At 40.3% G+C, this 15,651-nt stretch overlaps 1 protein-coding gene and 2 pseudogenes across 4 annotated transcripts in view; 2 read left to right on the top strand and 1 right to left on the bottom strand.

The window, feature by feature from the left end:
• Positions 1-15,651, top strand: part of ACYP2 (acylphosphatase 2) — a 255,891-nt gene that overhangs the window by 11,442 nt on the left and 228,798 nt on the right. For all 4 annotated transcript variants that reach the window (XM_040623481.1, XM_040623480.1, XM_040623484.1 and 1 more), the window contains exon 2: positions 1,751-1,906. In XM_040623481.1, the coding sequence (XP_040479415.1) occupies positions 1,757-1,906 (150 nt within the window). In that variant the 5' untranslated portion in view covers positions 1,751-1,756. The remainder of the gene's footprint in view (positions 1-1,750; positions 1,907-15,651) is intronic.
• On the bottom strand, positions 2,072-3,028 carry LOC103671261 (annotated as a pseudogene).
• On the top strand, positions 12,259-15,645 carry LOC103671775 (annotated as a pseudogene).

The following is a 15,651-nucleotide window of genomic DNA, read 5'->3' as shown; positions in this document are numbered from 1 at the left end:
ACTCTGACCTTCTTTGTTTCTTGATCAAGCCCAGTTTTTCCTCAATGCAACAGCACCTACTTTTTCTTCTAACCAAATAAGTGGGCCAAGAATTTAGATTCACTCTAAGTGCAATAGAAATCAATAGACAAGTTTTTAATCGGGAAAATGACATCATTTGATTCGAACTTTCAAAGGATTTCTCTGAATGGAGAATGGATTATACAGGGATAAGAATGGAAGTAGAGAGACTAATTAGGAAGCTATTTCAGTAGTCCAGTGAGAGATGATGATGATTTGTATCAAGGTGAAATAGTAAAAAGTGTCAGATTTGAGATATTTTGAAGGTAAAACTAACAAAATTTGGTGATAGAATGTGGTATGAAAGAAAGGGAAGAATCACAGATAACTCCCAGATTCCTGCCTTTGGTAATAGCATGTATGGTAGACCCATCATTGAGATGGGAAAATAGAGGGTGGGACCAGGTTTGTGAAAAAGCAATCATGAGTTCCATACTGGCCATACTAGGTTTACCTGCACAATCCTAAGTGAAGATTCAAGAGGGCTTTTGGGTGTCAGTTTTTAGAGTTAGTGGTAAGAATTAGGCTGGAGATATAAATTTGGAAGCTGTCAGCATATAGATGATATTTTAATGTTAAGGGACCAAAGAAGACCATCTGAAAAACAGTACAGACAGAGAAGAGAGTAAAACCTTGAGGCTCCAAGTGGGACAAAGCAGGAGAAACCAATAGAGCAGTATAAGAAAAGGAAAACCAGGACCAAGGGGTGAAGACCAGCTCTGTGTTTGGTTATTCACTAGGAGGTTCAGTGGAATCAGCATATAGTTGTACTCATGGCTAAGATTATCACAGTGCTACAGTAAATACATGGTGCCAGATCATGAGAGAAAAAGACACAAGGTGGAGTCTGGAAGAATCCATGAGCAGGTTTCATGCCCTCTTTCTCCAGTGAGGGGTCATATAGAGCACATTCTTCCCCTATCAGTGAAAATGCAATAATATGTGTATGATGTTTCTGTGCAAGGAAGCCCATTAGAGACAAAGTGCCCAAGATTTTTATCTGGGTCTGATCTATATGATCAGACCCTCTGTCTGGGCAGAGTGAGCCATCATTATCAGTTAGGGGAAAAGAGAACATACAGAAAATCAAGTTTTCAAATGCTAGCCAAGGGCCAACCTTGCAAGCCCCTTCAAAAGATAGCAATCCCGGGCCTGCCATGTTAACTCTTTCCTGCACAGAATAGCATCACAGAAGCTAAAGGGGTAGAATGTTTCCAGGGAGAGAGATGCAGCTGAAGAATCAAGAAAAATAAGGACCAAAGTGGCCAGTGGATTTGACAGTATAGAAGTAAGCATTGACCCTGATACACAATGTCCGAGGCATGGTGGGACAAAGAAGCTAGATCTGAGAGGATTCAAGAGTGACCTGGTGAGGGAGTAGAGACAGCATGTAGAGATAGAATATTTCAAGAGGTTTTCTGTGAGGGGAAGCAAAAGAAGGAAAGGTAGCTTAAAGATAGAAATCAAGAAGAGGCTTTTTACAGATGACAGATATTGGCACATGTTTATTTTGGGATCAGCATTATTCATTAGAAAGGGAGGGATGATGGAGAGTGAGGGATTGGATCCACACCAGGAGTGAAATGATAGGAGGAGAGATACTCCCTACATTGAAACAGGAGGGAAGAAGGAGAAGACACACATATTTGGGAATCCAAAAATGAGCAACTTTTTTTTTTTTTTTTTGCAGGTACACATGCTTGGGCTTTATTTAATATCATTCTGTGACCGAGGACCAGCTTGGAATCCACAGTTGGGAAGAGTCGTGTGGCCCATGGCTTACCAGGAACTCCGTTCTCACAGTCTACCCTGTGCTGACATAAGTCAGGGGGCCCCCACGAAAAAGGTGTGGAACTCAGTTCACTCACAGGTTTTTTTTTTTTTTTTTAAGATTTTATTTATTTATTAGAGAGAGAGAGAGAGAGAGAGAACACACCAGTGGAGGGGAGAGGCAGAGGGAAAGGGAGAAGTAGGTTCCCTGCTGAGCAGAGACCCTGAGGCGGGGCTCCATTCCAGGGATCTGGGATCATGACCTGAGCCGAACCGAGATGCTTAACTGACTGAGCCACCCAGGCGCCCCTCACTCACAGGTTTTTAGAGCCTTATAAAATGAACTCCCAAAGCAGCTGCTTCTCCTAGAAACTCGGACACTGGTGGGTGAGCCAGGATGGGCTCTAAGCTTGTTTCAGTCTAAGCTTCTTCCAAACCCTCCCCAGGGCCATTTTTCCCATGAAGAAGGTGATGGGAAAATTACACTTGTACCAGTCTCTTATAATACATGTGCTTCTGAAAATTTTTACTTAAATGTTCCTTAAAAAGTCAGCCGTTCTGCATCTAATTTTGCTTTTTGACCTGATCCGGCTCTCAGTCCCAGGCCTTTAACTTTTAGTTATGAGTGAATAAATTCTTCCTTTTCCTTATGAAATGTCAAATTCTGGTTTGCCCAGACTGTTGGTTCCATTCTTGTGTTTCTTGTCTTAATTATCTTAGCTTCTGTTCCAAGGGTGATTCATTTTCAGGGATGAAAAAACGAACAGGTTGAAGGTTTGAATTTTTATCTGGGGTCCTATTCAATCATGGCAAGATTTTCTTGGAGGGCAGAATCCTGAGACCTGGCTCAGTGCCACATCCCTGAGTTCCATGCCATGCTCCAGGGCAAGCTGATGGCCAGGCCAGCGAAGGCATGGCAAAATGGAGGGAGAAGAACCCTCCTTGAGGGCTGCAAGGCTGCCATGGTCTGTGTCTCCCAAAAATGAGCAACTTCTGATGGCTTTTATTTCCTCAGAGAAGTATGAGGCAATGTCCTCAGTTGAGAGTAGAGAGTTGTGGAAAAGATGTGAAAGGTGTGAGGAAAAAGTAGAAAGGTGGGAATTTGTAGAGTAAGGAGGAAAATAATTTGGGGAAGAGAATGTATAAAATGGGAAGCTGGCAGGAGAGAGGTCATGTTAGAGGTTTAGGAAGACTGTGTAATTATTTAAAATGTTTTATTAATGAGAGGCAATAATTTGAATTAATCTCTTTTAAAGATTTTATTTATTTGAGAGAGAGAATGAGCAGGGGGTTGGGACGGGGTGGGGGTGGGGGTTGGGGAGAAGCAGACTCCCCACTGAGCAGGGAGCCCGATACAGGGCTCTATCCCAGGACCCCGGGATCATGACCTGAGCCAAAGGCTGACGCTTAACCAACTGAGCCACCCAGATGCCCAATCATTTGAATTTATATCATTGAAATGTTTCAACTTCTACTGAGATCTGCTTCAAAAGGAAACTATTGTATTGGATAGCAGTTAAAAATGGGAAGGAAATGATGGCACTTTTAACCAACAGTTCTTTATTAGATCAAAACTACTTTAATGTAACAATTTCATTTCTAAATTACCACTGAACAGTTGAAACTGAATGACCAACTAATCTCCTCAGCCTAAACACACATACAAAATATACCTCTAGCATGTAATTATAACTTCCCCCATCAAACAAAACAGAAAGAGTGGTTATGTTTAGCTGATTGTGTGAGATGGTCTGTCATATAGAGTTTCCGTTACTTTCTGATTATCAAGTCAGTGTATTACGTGGCAGATATGTATATATATCTACTACTATATATGTATATACACATTTATATATATATATATATACACATTTCAGTACTGAAATACTGAATTAAGATATGTATATATATAATATATACTACTAATATATATATACATATATATGTGTATATATATATATATATACACACACATATACATTTCAGTACTGCTATGGCAAGAATATCTTTTCATTTTCACAGATATGTCTCATGAACACAAACATAAAATATATTCAAAAGAAACTTCAAGAATCTTTTCTGATGGACATATTTTTAGAGTCTGTACTGACTCTGATATTTGCTGAACCCCAGCTGCAGCACTTGTCTCAGAGAACTGCCCAGCTCCTCCCATTTATCCCATTATTACTTTCAGTTGTGAGATGAAAATGTTCCCTTTAAAATAAATTGGCTCCTCTAAATAAAGAAGTGTTCAAATAGCTACTTTAGTCTCTTATTTAATCTCAAGTTAAATAAGAGAAAAGATTTCAGCATCTAGAAAATTTATTCAAACTTGCAGTGACCTGGGTGTTTTTCTCAATACATAAATCACTGTTATCATGTTTCTTAATTTTCTAATGCATGAAATAATTAAACTTAGAATATGCCTTTCCTAGACACATTTTCAGTGCTGCTATCAATTTAATTTTTACTCATGTGAATTTTATAATGTGTAACTTTTCATGTATTTCCAAAGTATTTTTATTTATTTTATTATTTTTTAAAATTTATTATGATATGTTAGTCACCATACAGTACATCATTGGTTTTTGATGTAGTGTTCCATGATTCATTGTTTGCGTATAACACCCAGTGCTCCATGCAATATGTGCCCTCCTTAATACCCATCACCGGGCTAGCCCATCCCCCCACCCCCCTCCCCTCTAAAACCCTCAGCCAAAGTATTTTTATATTAGTTGGGGAGTGGATGTCACATGTACGAGAGGTAAAGGTGGAGGAAGGTGGATTGGGAGAGCGCGCAGACCTGGATGCTGACACCTGAGAAAAAAGTGGCGAGGAAACAGGATTGGATGTTGAGAGCCTCAGACTTTGATGTAAAGCTAGCAAAGTCTCAGCCAACCCACTGGGGAGCTCCAGAGCAAAGATCGCCTGTTAGAGAAGGCCTGCCTTAGGTAGACGTGGCTAGACCCTAGTACCACTGTGTCTGTCAGTCATTGGTGGGAGCTGCAAGGGAAGATGATGACCTCAGCTAGAATACTGCTGTGGTGGGTCCTGAAAGTGCTGCGGCTGGAGGCTCTTAGCTGACTGCATTCTAACAGATGAAGGGAGATCTAAGCAACACATGCTCATGCCTCCTACATCAGTTGTGCCCCTTTTGCTAAGATTGGTCTTCGCAAACAGTTCAGTTCACAAGTTCAAATCATGGATTATTGCACAGTCTCCTAACTTTTCTCCTTTTGGCCAGTCCCTCATCTCTCCATAAAATACTCTTAGCAGATTAATCTCTGAAAAGATCATTTTTATTTTGTCACTCCTTTGCTCAAAAATATTCAGTGTCTCCCTGTTAGTCACGAAATAAAGCCCAGACTCTAACCTGGTGCTCAAGGCTAACACAGGACTGGCCCCAACCTAGCATTCTGTTTTTATTTAACTTTATATCCTTTCTGGTCAGCCCATGTGGGGCCTACTTGTGATCTCTCCAACATTCTATTTATATTTACATATTTATTGTTGCTTACATAATACCTTCTATTCCATTTGACACACCATTCTTCCTTCTATCCACTTACAGAAAAGTCCAACCCATCTTTCAAGGTCCAGTTTGCATTCCCTCTCCAACAGAAATCAGTGTCTTACACTTCCTCAGAAATAGTTCAATATGTCTCCCACTTATTCATATTCTTCCTTATTTTATTACTCAAATTTTATTTTATTTTATTTTACATAGTCTCCATGCCCAATGTGGCGCTTGAACTCATGACCCTGAGATTAAGAGTCACATTCTCTATTGACTGAGCCAGCCAGGAGCCCATTATTACTCAAGTTTTGATGTGAACATGTCTCTTTCCCAAGTATCCTGTCATATCCTTTGGGATAAGAGGAACACAGTGTTGGTTTTTATTCTGCAAGTACTGCATGACTGAATGAAGAGAGAGATGCATGAGAGAATAGGCGGTGTAAGAAGCCACTACAGAATTGCAAAAAATAAGGAGAGACAAAACTTTAGGGTAGGTGGTATAGGAAAATACACTGGGATGTGAAGAAAATTCCATGTGACTATTTTGTGGGAATGGATGACTTTCTTCACGTTCTTGTTTCTTAGTTACAGACCAGAGTAGAATTCTTTACCTAAGGTACAGAGGTGTTTAGGTTAATTATGAATGGGCTTTGGGGGAGTGTGCTGATCAAAATCTCTGAAATCTATGAAAAGTTGGTATATATGTATATGTGATTTTTCTGAGAATAAGATCTATAACTTATCTGATTTTCAAAGGAGTCTGTGATCATAAAGAGATTTAAAACCATTTGACCAGAGTTTGGGGCATTGGTAGAAGAGAGGTCAAGCAGGGTTGATTGTGATTTGGAAAGTAGGAGGTCATTGGTAATCTTAAAGAAAATAGTTTTTGAAAAATGAAGAAAGCAGAAGCCAGATCCCCAGGAATTAAGGAGTGAGTGGGTAGTGAGGAAGTGGAAGTAGCAAATATAGATTTTACTTCCAGAAATGTATCAGTGAACAAGAGGAAGATATATGATAATTTAAGGTATAGTAGGATCAGGAGAAGGTTTTTTTTTTTTTTTTTTTTTGGATGGGAGATACTTGAGCATATTTACAAGGAAGAGGTGAAAGGGGATAATAGAGGAAGTAGATGAGGCGGTGTCTGGGTAGTCTGGGTTTATGACGTAGTACCACCTCCAAGAGAATAGTGACATAAGACATAGAAGTTTATTTCTCACTAGTGCAAACTATTGTAGATTGCTATCCTCCATGCTGAGACCCATTAAGGCTGGTTCCTTCAGTCCTTGGGCTATATGCTCATAACCAGGGGGGAAGAGAAAGATGAAGGAGTGATGCAGAGGGCTCTTGCTGCCACCACTGTGAAGTGACACCTGTTACTTCCATTCATGTTTCACTAGGCAGAACTAATCCCCTGGTCATGCTTAATTGGGGGAGGGGGACAAAGGGGAGGGACAAGGAATATATAAAAAATATGAAAAGAGATTTGGGGGTGCCTGCGTGGCTCAATTGGTTAAGCATCTGCCTAAGGCTCAGGTCGTGATCCCAGAGTCCTGGGATAGAGTCATACATTGGGCTCCCTGCTCAGCGGGGGAGTCTGCTTCTCCCTCTGCCTCTCACCCTACTCATGCTATCTCTCCCTCTCTGTCTGTCTGTCTCTCTCTCAAATAAATAAATAAGATCTTTTTTAAAAAGAAAGAAAAGAGATTTGGTGAGCATATAATTATCTTTGCTACATGAAAGGGTCAAGAAAAAAGCAAAGAGCATTTTAAGAAGTTGAAAGTGGCAGAGTTTTTAAATGTTCCCCCCATATGTTCCTACAAAAACAGCAAGTTGATTATCAAATAGGGGTGCCTTGGTGGATTAATTGGCTAAGTGTCCAACTCTTGATTTTGGCTCAGGTTGTGATCTCAGGGTCATGGAATTGAGCCCTGCATGGGGTTCCCTACTGGGTGCAGAGCTTGCTTAGGATTCACTCTCTTCCTCTCCCTCTGTCTCTCCTCATTCCCCCTGCCACCGCTCTATCTCTCTCTCTTAAAAAAAAGATAGCAAAATATTAAACCCACAAACAACATTAATAACAAGCTTAGGTAGTAAGGTATGAACTTCCAAATATATGCAGGTGGGCATACATCATGAGAGCAACAAGACTCATATGTGATAGGAGGTCAAGAAAGCCAAAACAAAACAAAACACCAGATTACAAAAAGATGCCCCAAAAAGGAGTCACACTTGGTGTGTAAAGTTTAGAGAGTTCATCTAAGGGTAGCAGTCAAAATTGAGGAGAAGCTTTGTAGGCCCAATTTTTCAGGTAAACACAGGGAACTATGGGAAGATCAGATAGTGCTGGAATTGTCCTAGGCTGTACGGGATGGTGCTAGGATGGTCTAAGCTGTATGTGCTTTCACAACCAACCTGAGCTCCCTAGCAGGACCAAGCCCTACATGAGAGAGAAGCTGCTGGGACACGACAGAAAACAGGCCACGTTATAACTACCACAAATAGTATATTAATTATAAAAACTCCAAATCTGAAAATTCCTTCCCCTATTTTCCTTACCAATTATATTCAGTACTATTGTTTGATCTCACATATAAGAGGGCTTATAATGAGATTATATAGCACCATCAAGATACTTCAATAATAAAATACAGTCAACACAGAGACCCTTCAGATTTGACCACAAACTCTCTCCCATTATTACCAAATTCCCATTATCCCATTATCCCAAATTCCCATTATCAAATTCCCAAGGCAAGTAGAAATCTAAAGATTAAAACCCCTTAAAAATTTGTCGAGAGAAATTACTGACCAAACTCAGATTCTCTTGCCCTTGAGATTTAAACTTCAAAGAAATATAATGTCCAGAATTCATCCTGTCCAATTCATATTTCACTCAATTAGAAGAGTTTTTCAAGGCTAAATAGGGTTTGAATTTTTTTGTAAACAGTTGTAGCTTGGACAAAAATTGTATTAGTTTAATACCAAGTCTCTCATTAAGTTTCTAGACAATCAAAAAAGTCAATAAGGGGGCGCCTGGGTGGCTCAGTTGGTTAAGCAGTTGCTTTCGGCTTAGGTCATGATCCCGGAGTCCAGGATCGAGCCCTGTGTCAGGCTCTCTGCTCAGAAGGGAGTCTGTTTCTCCCTCTGTCCTTCATCCCACTTGTGCGTGCTCTCTCTCTCTCAAATAAATAAATAAATAAATAATCTTTTAAAAAAAGTTAAGACACAAAATTATTGCAGCACTGTCCCCATACCCGTCAAATTAGAAAAATCTATTCCCTAGTCTCTGGTGTTGTCATTTCAGGCAAAATTGTGTTCCCAAAGCCCATTAATTGGTGTTGTCAGATACCAGGTCAGTCCTTCTGGAGTCAGAGAAATTCTAAGTTTTAGCTTTACCAAGATACTTGGTCTGATACAAGACTCAGGAATCTATGTCCTGTGAACATAAACTTAATCAGGAGATGTTAAATTTGGCACTTGGAATTTTCCATTTCTAGGGGGATAATTTGCTATTCATTTTAATTCCTCTCTCAGAATGGAATTTGAGATATTGTTTTCTTGTGAAGCTTAGAAATTTGTAGAGTTTGAAACTTGTATCAGTAATGATAGGGTAAGTTATGCTGTAGTAACAAAGAGCTTCAAAATGTTAGTGGCTTAAGACAACAGCAGTTTATTTCTCACTCACACTACACGGCCAGTATGGATTGGCAGGGAGTTCTGTTCACACTGTATTCACTTAATGAACTAGGAGGACACAATCTCCACAGGTTCTTCCATGATTCGCACAGCAGGGACAAGGGAATGTAACAAGTTACACCCTGCCTCTAAGAACTTCTGCCCGGAAGTAGCACACACCTCTTTTACTTACATCACTTCCATTCACATTCCATTGGTCAAAGCATGTTATGTAGCCTTCTAACTACAAATGGAACGTGGAAGGATACTACTGCCTTTAGCTGCATTTAGAGTGAACTCTGCTCACCAGTCTTGGCCATCAGCTGCTATACTGCTTTCAGCTATAGAATCGCCTAAGCCAGTGTTTCCCAAACTTGTCTGATCAAAATAATCACCTGGGTGCTTATTATTATTTAACAACTGCATGCAAAAAAAAAGACTGATTCCTATGTTCTTTCCTGCAGTAGTGATTTAATAGTTCTGAGATGAGGCCCAAGAATCTGTATTTTTTAAAAATAGCCTCTGTTAGACAAGGACACCTCCTTCCTAGCATAAGTGTGTGTGTGTGTGTGTGTGTGTGTGTGTGTGTGTGTGTGTGTTAATAGACTTTATTTTTTAGAGTGGTTTTAGATTCACAGAAAAATTGAGTGGAAAGTACAGAGAAGAGTTCCTGTATATCCTCTAACCCCACACATGCACAACCTGCCCCGCTATCAACATCCTGCCCCAGAGTGGTACTTTGTTATAACGGATGACTCTACATTGATGTATCATTATCACCAAAAGTCCATGGTTTACCATAGAGTTTACTCTTGGTGTTGTACATGTTATTGGCTTGGACAAATGTATAATGACATGTATCCACCAGTATAGTATTTAGAATTATGTCACTGCTCTAAAAATTCTCTGCTCTGCCTGTGCATCCCTCCTTCCCCAACTCCTCTCAACCATTTATCTTTTTACTGTCTCCATAATTTTGCCTCTTTCAGAATGTCATATAGCTGGAGTGGTACAATATGTAGCCTTTTTAAGATGGGCTTTTTTCACTTAGTATTATGCATTTAAGATTCTACTGTGTCCTCTGATAGTTTGATAGATCTTTAAAATTAATTTATACTTTTCTTTAGAGAGAGAGAGAGGGAAGGAGAGAAGGAGGGTGGGAGAAAGGGCAGAGGGAGAGGGAGAGAGAGAATCTTACAACCTCTAGGTCATGACCTGAGCTGAAATCAAGAGTCAGACGCTTACCCAGCTGAGCCACCCAGGTGCCCCAATAGCTTATTTCTTTTTAATGCCTAATAATATTCCACTGACTAGATGTGCCACAGTTTGTTTATCCATTTACCTACTGAAATATATCTTGCTTGCTTCTAAGTTTTGGTAAGAGTATGTTTAGTTTCATGAGAAACTACCAAATTGTCTTCCAATATGGCTGTACCATTTTGCATGCCCACCAGCAATGAGTGAGCATTCCTATTGCTCCATATCCTTGCCAGCATTTGTCCCAAACTGCAGCTGTTAAAAGCCCATACAACTGTCAAGGTTAAAACATTCTAAAGTCCACTCATACCTCTGAATTTATATAGCTCCTCTAAATTTCCAGTTTTGATTTTGATTTTTTAATGTTCCTCAACATCTGTCTGTTGGGAGGTCTTCAGACTTCAGGGTTATACTCCCTTTCCAAACTACAGGTTTTCCCAGGCCCTCTAGAAACAGAGCTGGCCTCTTGTACATTTTATGGCCAGTGAGAGAGTGATTGGTCCGAGCTGTGTGGGCTGGCTGGCTGCCAAGAGATCTAAAGGCTGGTTAGAGAATGCTAGTTTATTCTGGACAAACTTACCAATCAGGTGAATCATTCCACTTCCCCTAAGGTAAAGTGAGTACCTCATGGCAGAGAGGCCAAGAGTTACATTCATTGGGTTCCTTCTTCATGGGAAGAAACAAAAAGTATAGGAGAAGTTTTCTTTGTAACAGGTGGTCTCTGTCTTCTGGTGAAGTAGGAGACAACCTCGTGTCATAAAAATATTTCAGGCAGGGCAAGCTTTGAGAACTTTAGGAAAATAGAGGTGGTTTAAAGTAACTGTTGTGGGGAATAGAATAAGGACTCAAGGAGAGATTAATTATAAAAAAATTCCTGGGGCGCCTGGGTGGCTCAGTGGGTTAAAAGTCTGCCTTCAGCTTGGGTCATGATCCCAGAGTCTGGAATTGAGTCCCCTAAGGCCACATCGGGCTCCCTGCTCAGTGGGGAGTCTGCTTCTCCCTCTCCCACTCGTCCTCCCCACCTGTGCTTGTGCTCTCTCTCTCTCTCAAATAAATGAATAAAATCTTTAAAAAAAAATTCTGGAGTGTCCGTGGTGGTCTAGAGTTAGGGTCCAGCTAGGTCCAGGAAGTAATCAAGGTTTAAATCAATCCAGGAGCTGAGATGAAAAAAGTGAACGATGGAAGGGACTAGTACCAAGCAGAGTGGGATAAAACCAAGATCACTGTGGTAACCAGGCTCCACAAAGGACAAGCAAAGCCAATTGGAATACTGATACTGCTGGCTAATGTTCATCACGGATTTAATGTGTGCCAGGTTTATATAGATTATCTCATTTAACCTTCAGAGGAAGCTTGTGAGAAATTTAGGGCATAGAGGGATTAAGTAATTTGTCTCTGGTCACTGAGCTAGTGAAAGGAGGGTCAGGATTTAAATCTAGGCAGACTGACTCTACAATCCGTGGCCTTAACCATAGCACTACTAGTTGAGAGATGGAATTTATATTACTCTGAGGACAAATACCAGATTCAGTAGAATGGGAGAAATGACGAGAGAAGAGGTGATGGCTGGGGATGGGCATTTATTTAAAATCTGAGAGGTTGAGCAGATTCAATACCCAAGGAAGGTAGGTGGCAGGCAAGAAGTCAATGAGGCTGAGAAAATATGAAGTCAGGTCATCAAAAAGTCATGGACAGGGATTTTGAAGTTGCCACAAGTGATGTAATTGGAGAGAAAGTGGGATGTTCCAGAAGCTATCAGGGAACATAAAGGATATCCCCAAGGCTGGTAGACAAATTTGATGGGGAAAAGAGGATGATATAAACATTTGTCCTAAATATTAAAGGAGCATATATAATTTATTATAATCACTCTCTCTCTCCTTTTCTCCCTCTGGAGAGATCAACCCTCCTTTATTTTACTTAGGAAAAAGATAAGGAAAAAACAAAGACAAAAAAGGCATGTTGCACTGCTAATAACCATGGCTCCTGGTGACAATGTAAAATAATAGTTAAATTTCTGTTGTTTGGCCTGTCTCATTTGAACATTGAGAACCGAGCTATTAAATACTAAGTACAGGTTTCCCCCCTCAATTTGAAAGCAAAATGTTCCTATGAAACCCTTCATAAGCTGAAATGACGCAAAGTAAAGAAGCAATTACCATTGATTTATATGGAAGAATTTTTTTAGCTTTCCCAGACCCAAAAAATCACCTTTCTTAGGCTTTTCTGAGACCTTAGGACACATCTTGCTAATGGATGCACAAAATAAATCAAGATAAAGCCCAGATGCTCACAGACACAGTTCAAAGTTCTGATGTGTTGATGCTCAGATGCTGAGTGTAGCTCTTGGGAAGGAGCTCGGTGGGGTCACTGTCTCTGCTTCAGGTGTTCAATGCCTTCAGCATTTGAACACTACTTTCGCTTTTCACCTTTCTTCTTAAAAGCGAAAATCCTCTTTGGATTTCTTTCAGTTAGCACAAACAGGTACTAATGTCAGTCTTTCATAAAAACAAAGTGGCATAACATGAACTTTCAAAAAGCCAGGGATACCTCTAATCATATTTTATGAGAGTATACATAACATAGCACTTCTATTCCTAGAACAAAAATGTAACACTTTTATTCCCAGAAGCTGCTTTTCTGTTTTTCATTAAAAATTTTTGATATAGCTGAGACATGTCCCATTTAAATGTACTTCTTACTTCCTTGGATACTCTTGAATAAAACATTCCCTCATGCTGTTCCTTGGCAGAAAAAATATTCACTGGCACTGTTTGATGACATTTCAAAAATGTCTCCTGCTTTGTATTATTCCATTCTCAAATTTATATTATGTTATCCTTCATGAATACATAGCATTTTTTATAGTTGTCTGTCTCTATCTCTGTTACCATATTAGAGGGAAGACCTCTGCTATGCAGTTCTTAATCTCTTTTAAAGTCACATACATTTAATGCCATATTTTGTGCTTTTTTAACGGGGGTCCTTTCTTATTTCTACTGATTGCCCTTTCTTCATTGGAAAATGGTTTGTGTCATTTAGCATTGAGCTTTGGTACTTTTGGTACTAGCTCTTTATTAGAAATATCAGATGATAATCTGGCACATTGTGACATCTAGGTGTATTTTCAGCTATTTTCTATTTATATCTCCTTTGGTGTATTTTTTAAAAGAAAATCTAATATCTTTCTTTTCCTTCTAGGGCATTTTTTCCTTGCAAAAGATACTTTGTCAAATTCATAAATGCTTTCAAAGAATCTGATATGAATTTTAAATTGTTTCAAGGCTTTTCTGGTTTCCAGAATATCTATACCTGAAAGTTTTATACTTGAAAAGCACCTGTAGACTTTACTAATATAAAATACTCCTGAAATAGTCAAATTCCCCTTGATAGGTTAGTTGTTGAATTTAAATTTGTTTTGCATTTGCCTTTCTGTTTTCCCTATGCCAAATACAAGCACAACACCTTGGTATGGCATTCAGGGAGTTATTTATCAGAATCTGGTTATTCCTCCCATCGTCATTTCCTCCAGGGCTGCCACCCTGACCCACAGTCCTGGCCTTTATCATCTGTGGCCTGGGGTGTTTCAAGAGCCTCCAAGGTGGTTGGCTGCCCCTGGCACTCCATCCCCTATCATCTTTATCCAGAATGATCCTGTTAAAACATAGGCAGGTCATGTCACTCCTTGGCCCTTGAATAGCTTCCAATCTCATTCAGAGTAATAGCCAAAATCTTCACAGTAGCTAAGAGTTCCCAAGTGATCTGGCCCTTCTTCCCTCTCTCACCTTGCCCTTCCTTCTCCCTCTCCTTCTCCTTCTGTTCCAGCTATAATAACTTCTTGCTGTCCTTGAATATGAGATGCTCCTACGTTCAAGTCTTTGCTCAAAATGTCACCTTTTCTTTTTTTTCTTTTTAAAAAAGATTTTATTTATTTCAGAGAGAGAGAGCACGAGACAGGGAAGGGTCAGAGGGAGAAGCAGACTCCCTACTGAGCAGGGAGCCTGATGTGGGACTCGATTCCAGGACTCTGGGATCATGACCTGAGCCAAAGGCAGACACTTAACCGACTGAGCCACCCAGGCGCCCTGCAGGATTGCTTTTACTTGACAATGTAGAAGTACATAATACTACTCAGCTAGCTTCTCCATTCTCCAATCTGTCAAAACTTCCATTAGGAAATTTGTGCAGCTTTAGGGAAGAATATGTATCTCCCTCTTTCCCTTCTACTTCATTGGAGCTTCTAGCAAGTTTCGTGTTGGGTTCTAAATCCCAAATGAAGCACAGTTTTATTTCAAGAAAGAGATAGAAGTTAAAAACCAAACAAATCTTTAACTCCAAGTTCTGCTTTCAGGATGCTAGACTATTCTCCAATTAATCAGTGCCTGGAATCTGCAACCACCATTCGGGTGACATAGTTTTGCATTTGCTGGTGGTTTAAAGAGCGCATTGGAGGGCACGCCAGTGTCTTTGCTGCTGCTGTGGGTGGTGGTGGTGTGCTCGAGCAACCAGAACCTGAGCATGGAGGCACACAACATCCTCAGCATACGAGGATTCTGTGTCTGGTTCTTTGGAACAGGAACTCATGTGACGTTGACAGGACCAGCACATGACAAGCCAAATATTTATGATTTCAAAACTACTTAAGGTTAGATGTACAATGATCTCCTTAGGAAGGACAGAATGGCATTTTACATATATTGAACAGAAATAAGAGAATCAAACGCTGGCCAGAAAGGTTCCAGAATGGTGAAGATCTGCTTGATCTGCTCCTCACCTGTGAAGAGAGAGTGGATGACCAGATGGTTGAAGATGTGATTCCAGAGAGCAGGAGGCCTGCCAGCCCACACTTGTGAGCAATGTGGACATGCCGGACGGTGCCGGAGAGGCCACCCTGGGGGCATTCTTCCTCGTGAGCTATGCCAGTGCATTTAGCATAGGGAGGACGAGGAGAATTAAATCGATGAGCTGTAGGAGTTGGAGGAGAGCTACAGGGCCTTCCCGCACACAGTCTGCTTCCACTGACCTGCCTGGCCTGGTGCCTGGTGGGCCATCCACCCTCCTGAACCCATCTTCTTGAGCTTCCTCTTGGTAATGCTTTTTCCTTCCTGATGTTTGTTTTTCCTTTTAGGTATTCTGCCAGTGGATGGTAGTAATACCCAAATAAACTGTACATATGAACTGAGAATATACACAGAAATGTTAGATTAAAAACAATCAAATTTTTTCTATCTCACTTTTACTTATGAGTGGGATATTGATGATAAAGTTCTTTTTTTCTTTAACCAAAAAAGAGAACAACCGTTTATAATACATTTCCCCCGTTCATTTGTGGCTGTCTTTGTGGTTTCTTCCCCTTCCCATGCCCCCCCCCC

The sequence above is a fragment of the Ursus maritimus genome, unplaced genomic scaffold (assembly GCF_017311325.1).
Source record: "Ursus maritimus isolate PB19 unplaced genomic scaffold, ASM1731132v1 scaffold_6, whole genome shotgun sequence".
Classification (NCBI taxonomy): Eukaryota; Metazoa; Chordata; class Mammalia; order Carnivora; family Ursidae; genus Ursus; species Ursus maritimus.
The sequence above is the reverse complement of the archived record's forward strand: the minus strand, read 5'-3'. Positions and strand labels throughout refer to the sequence as shown.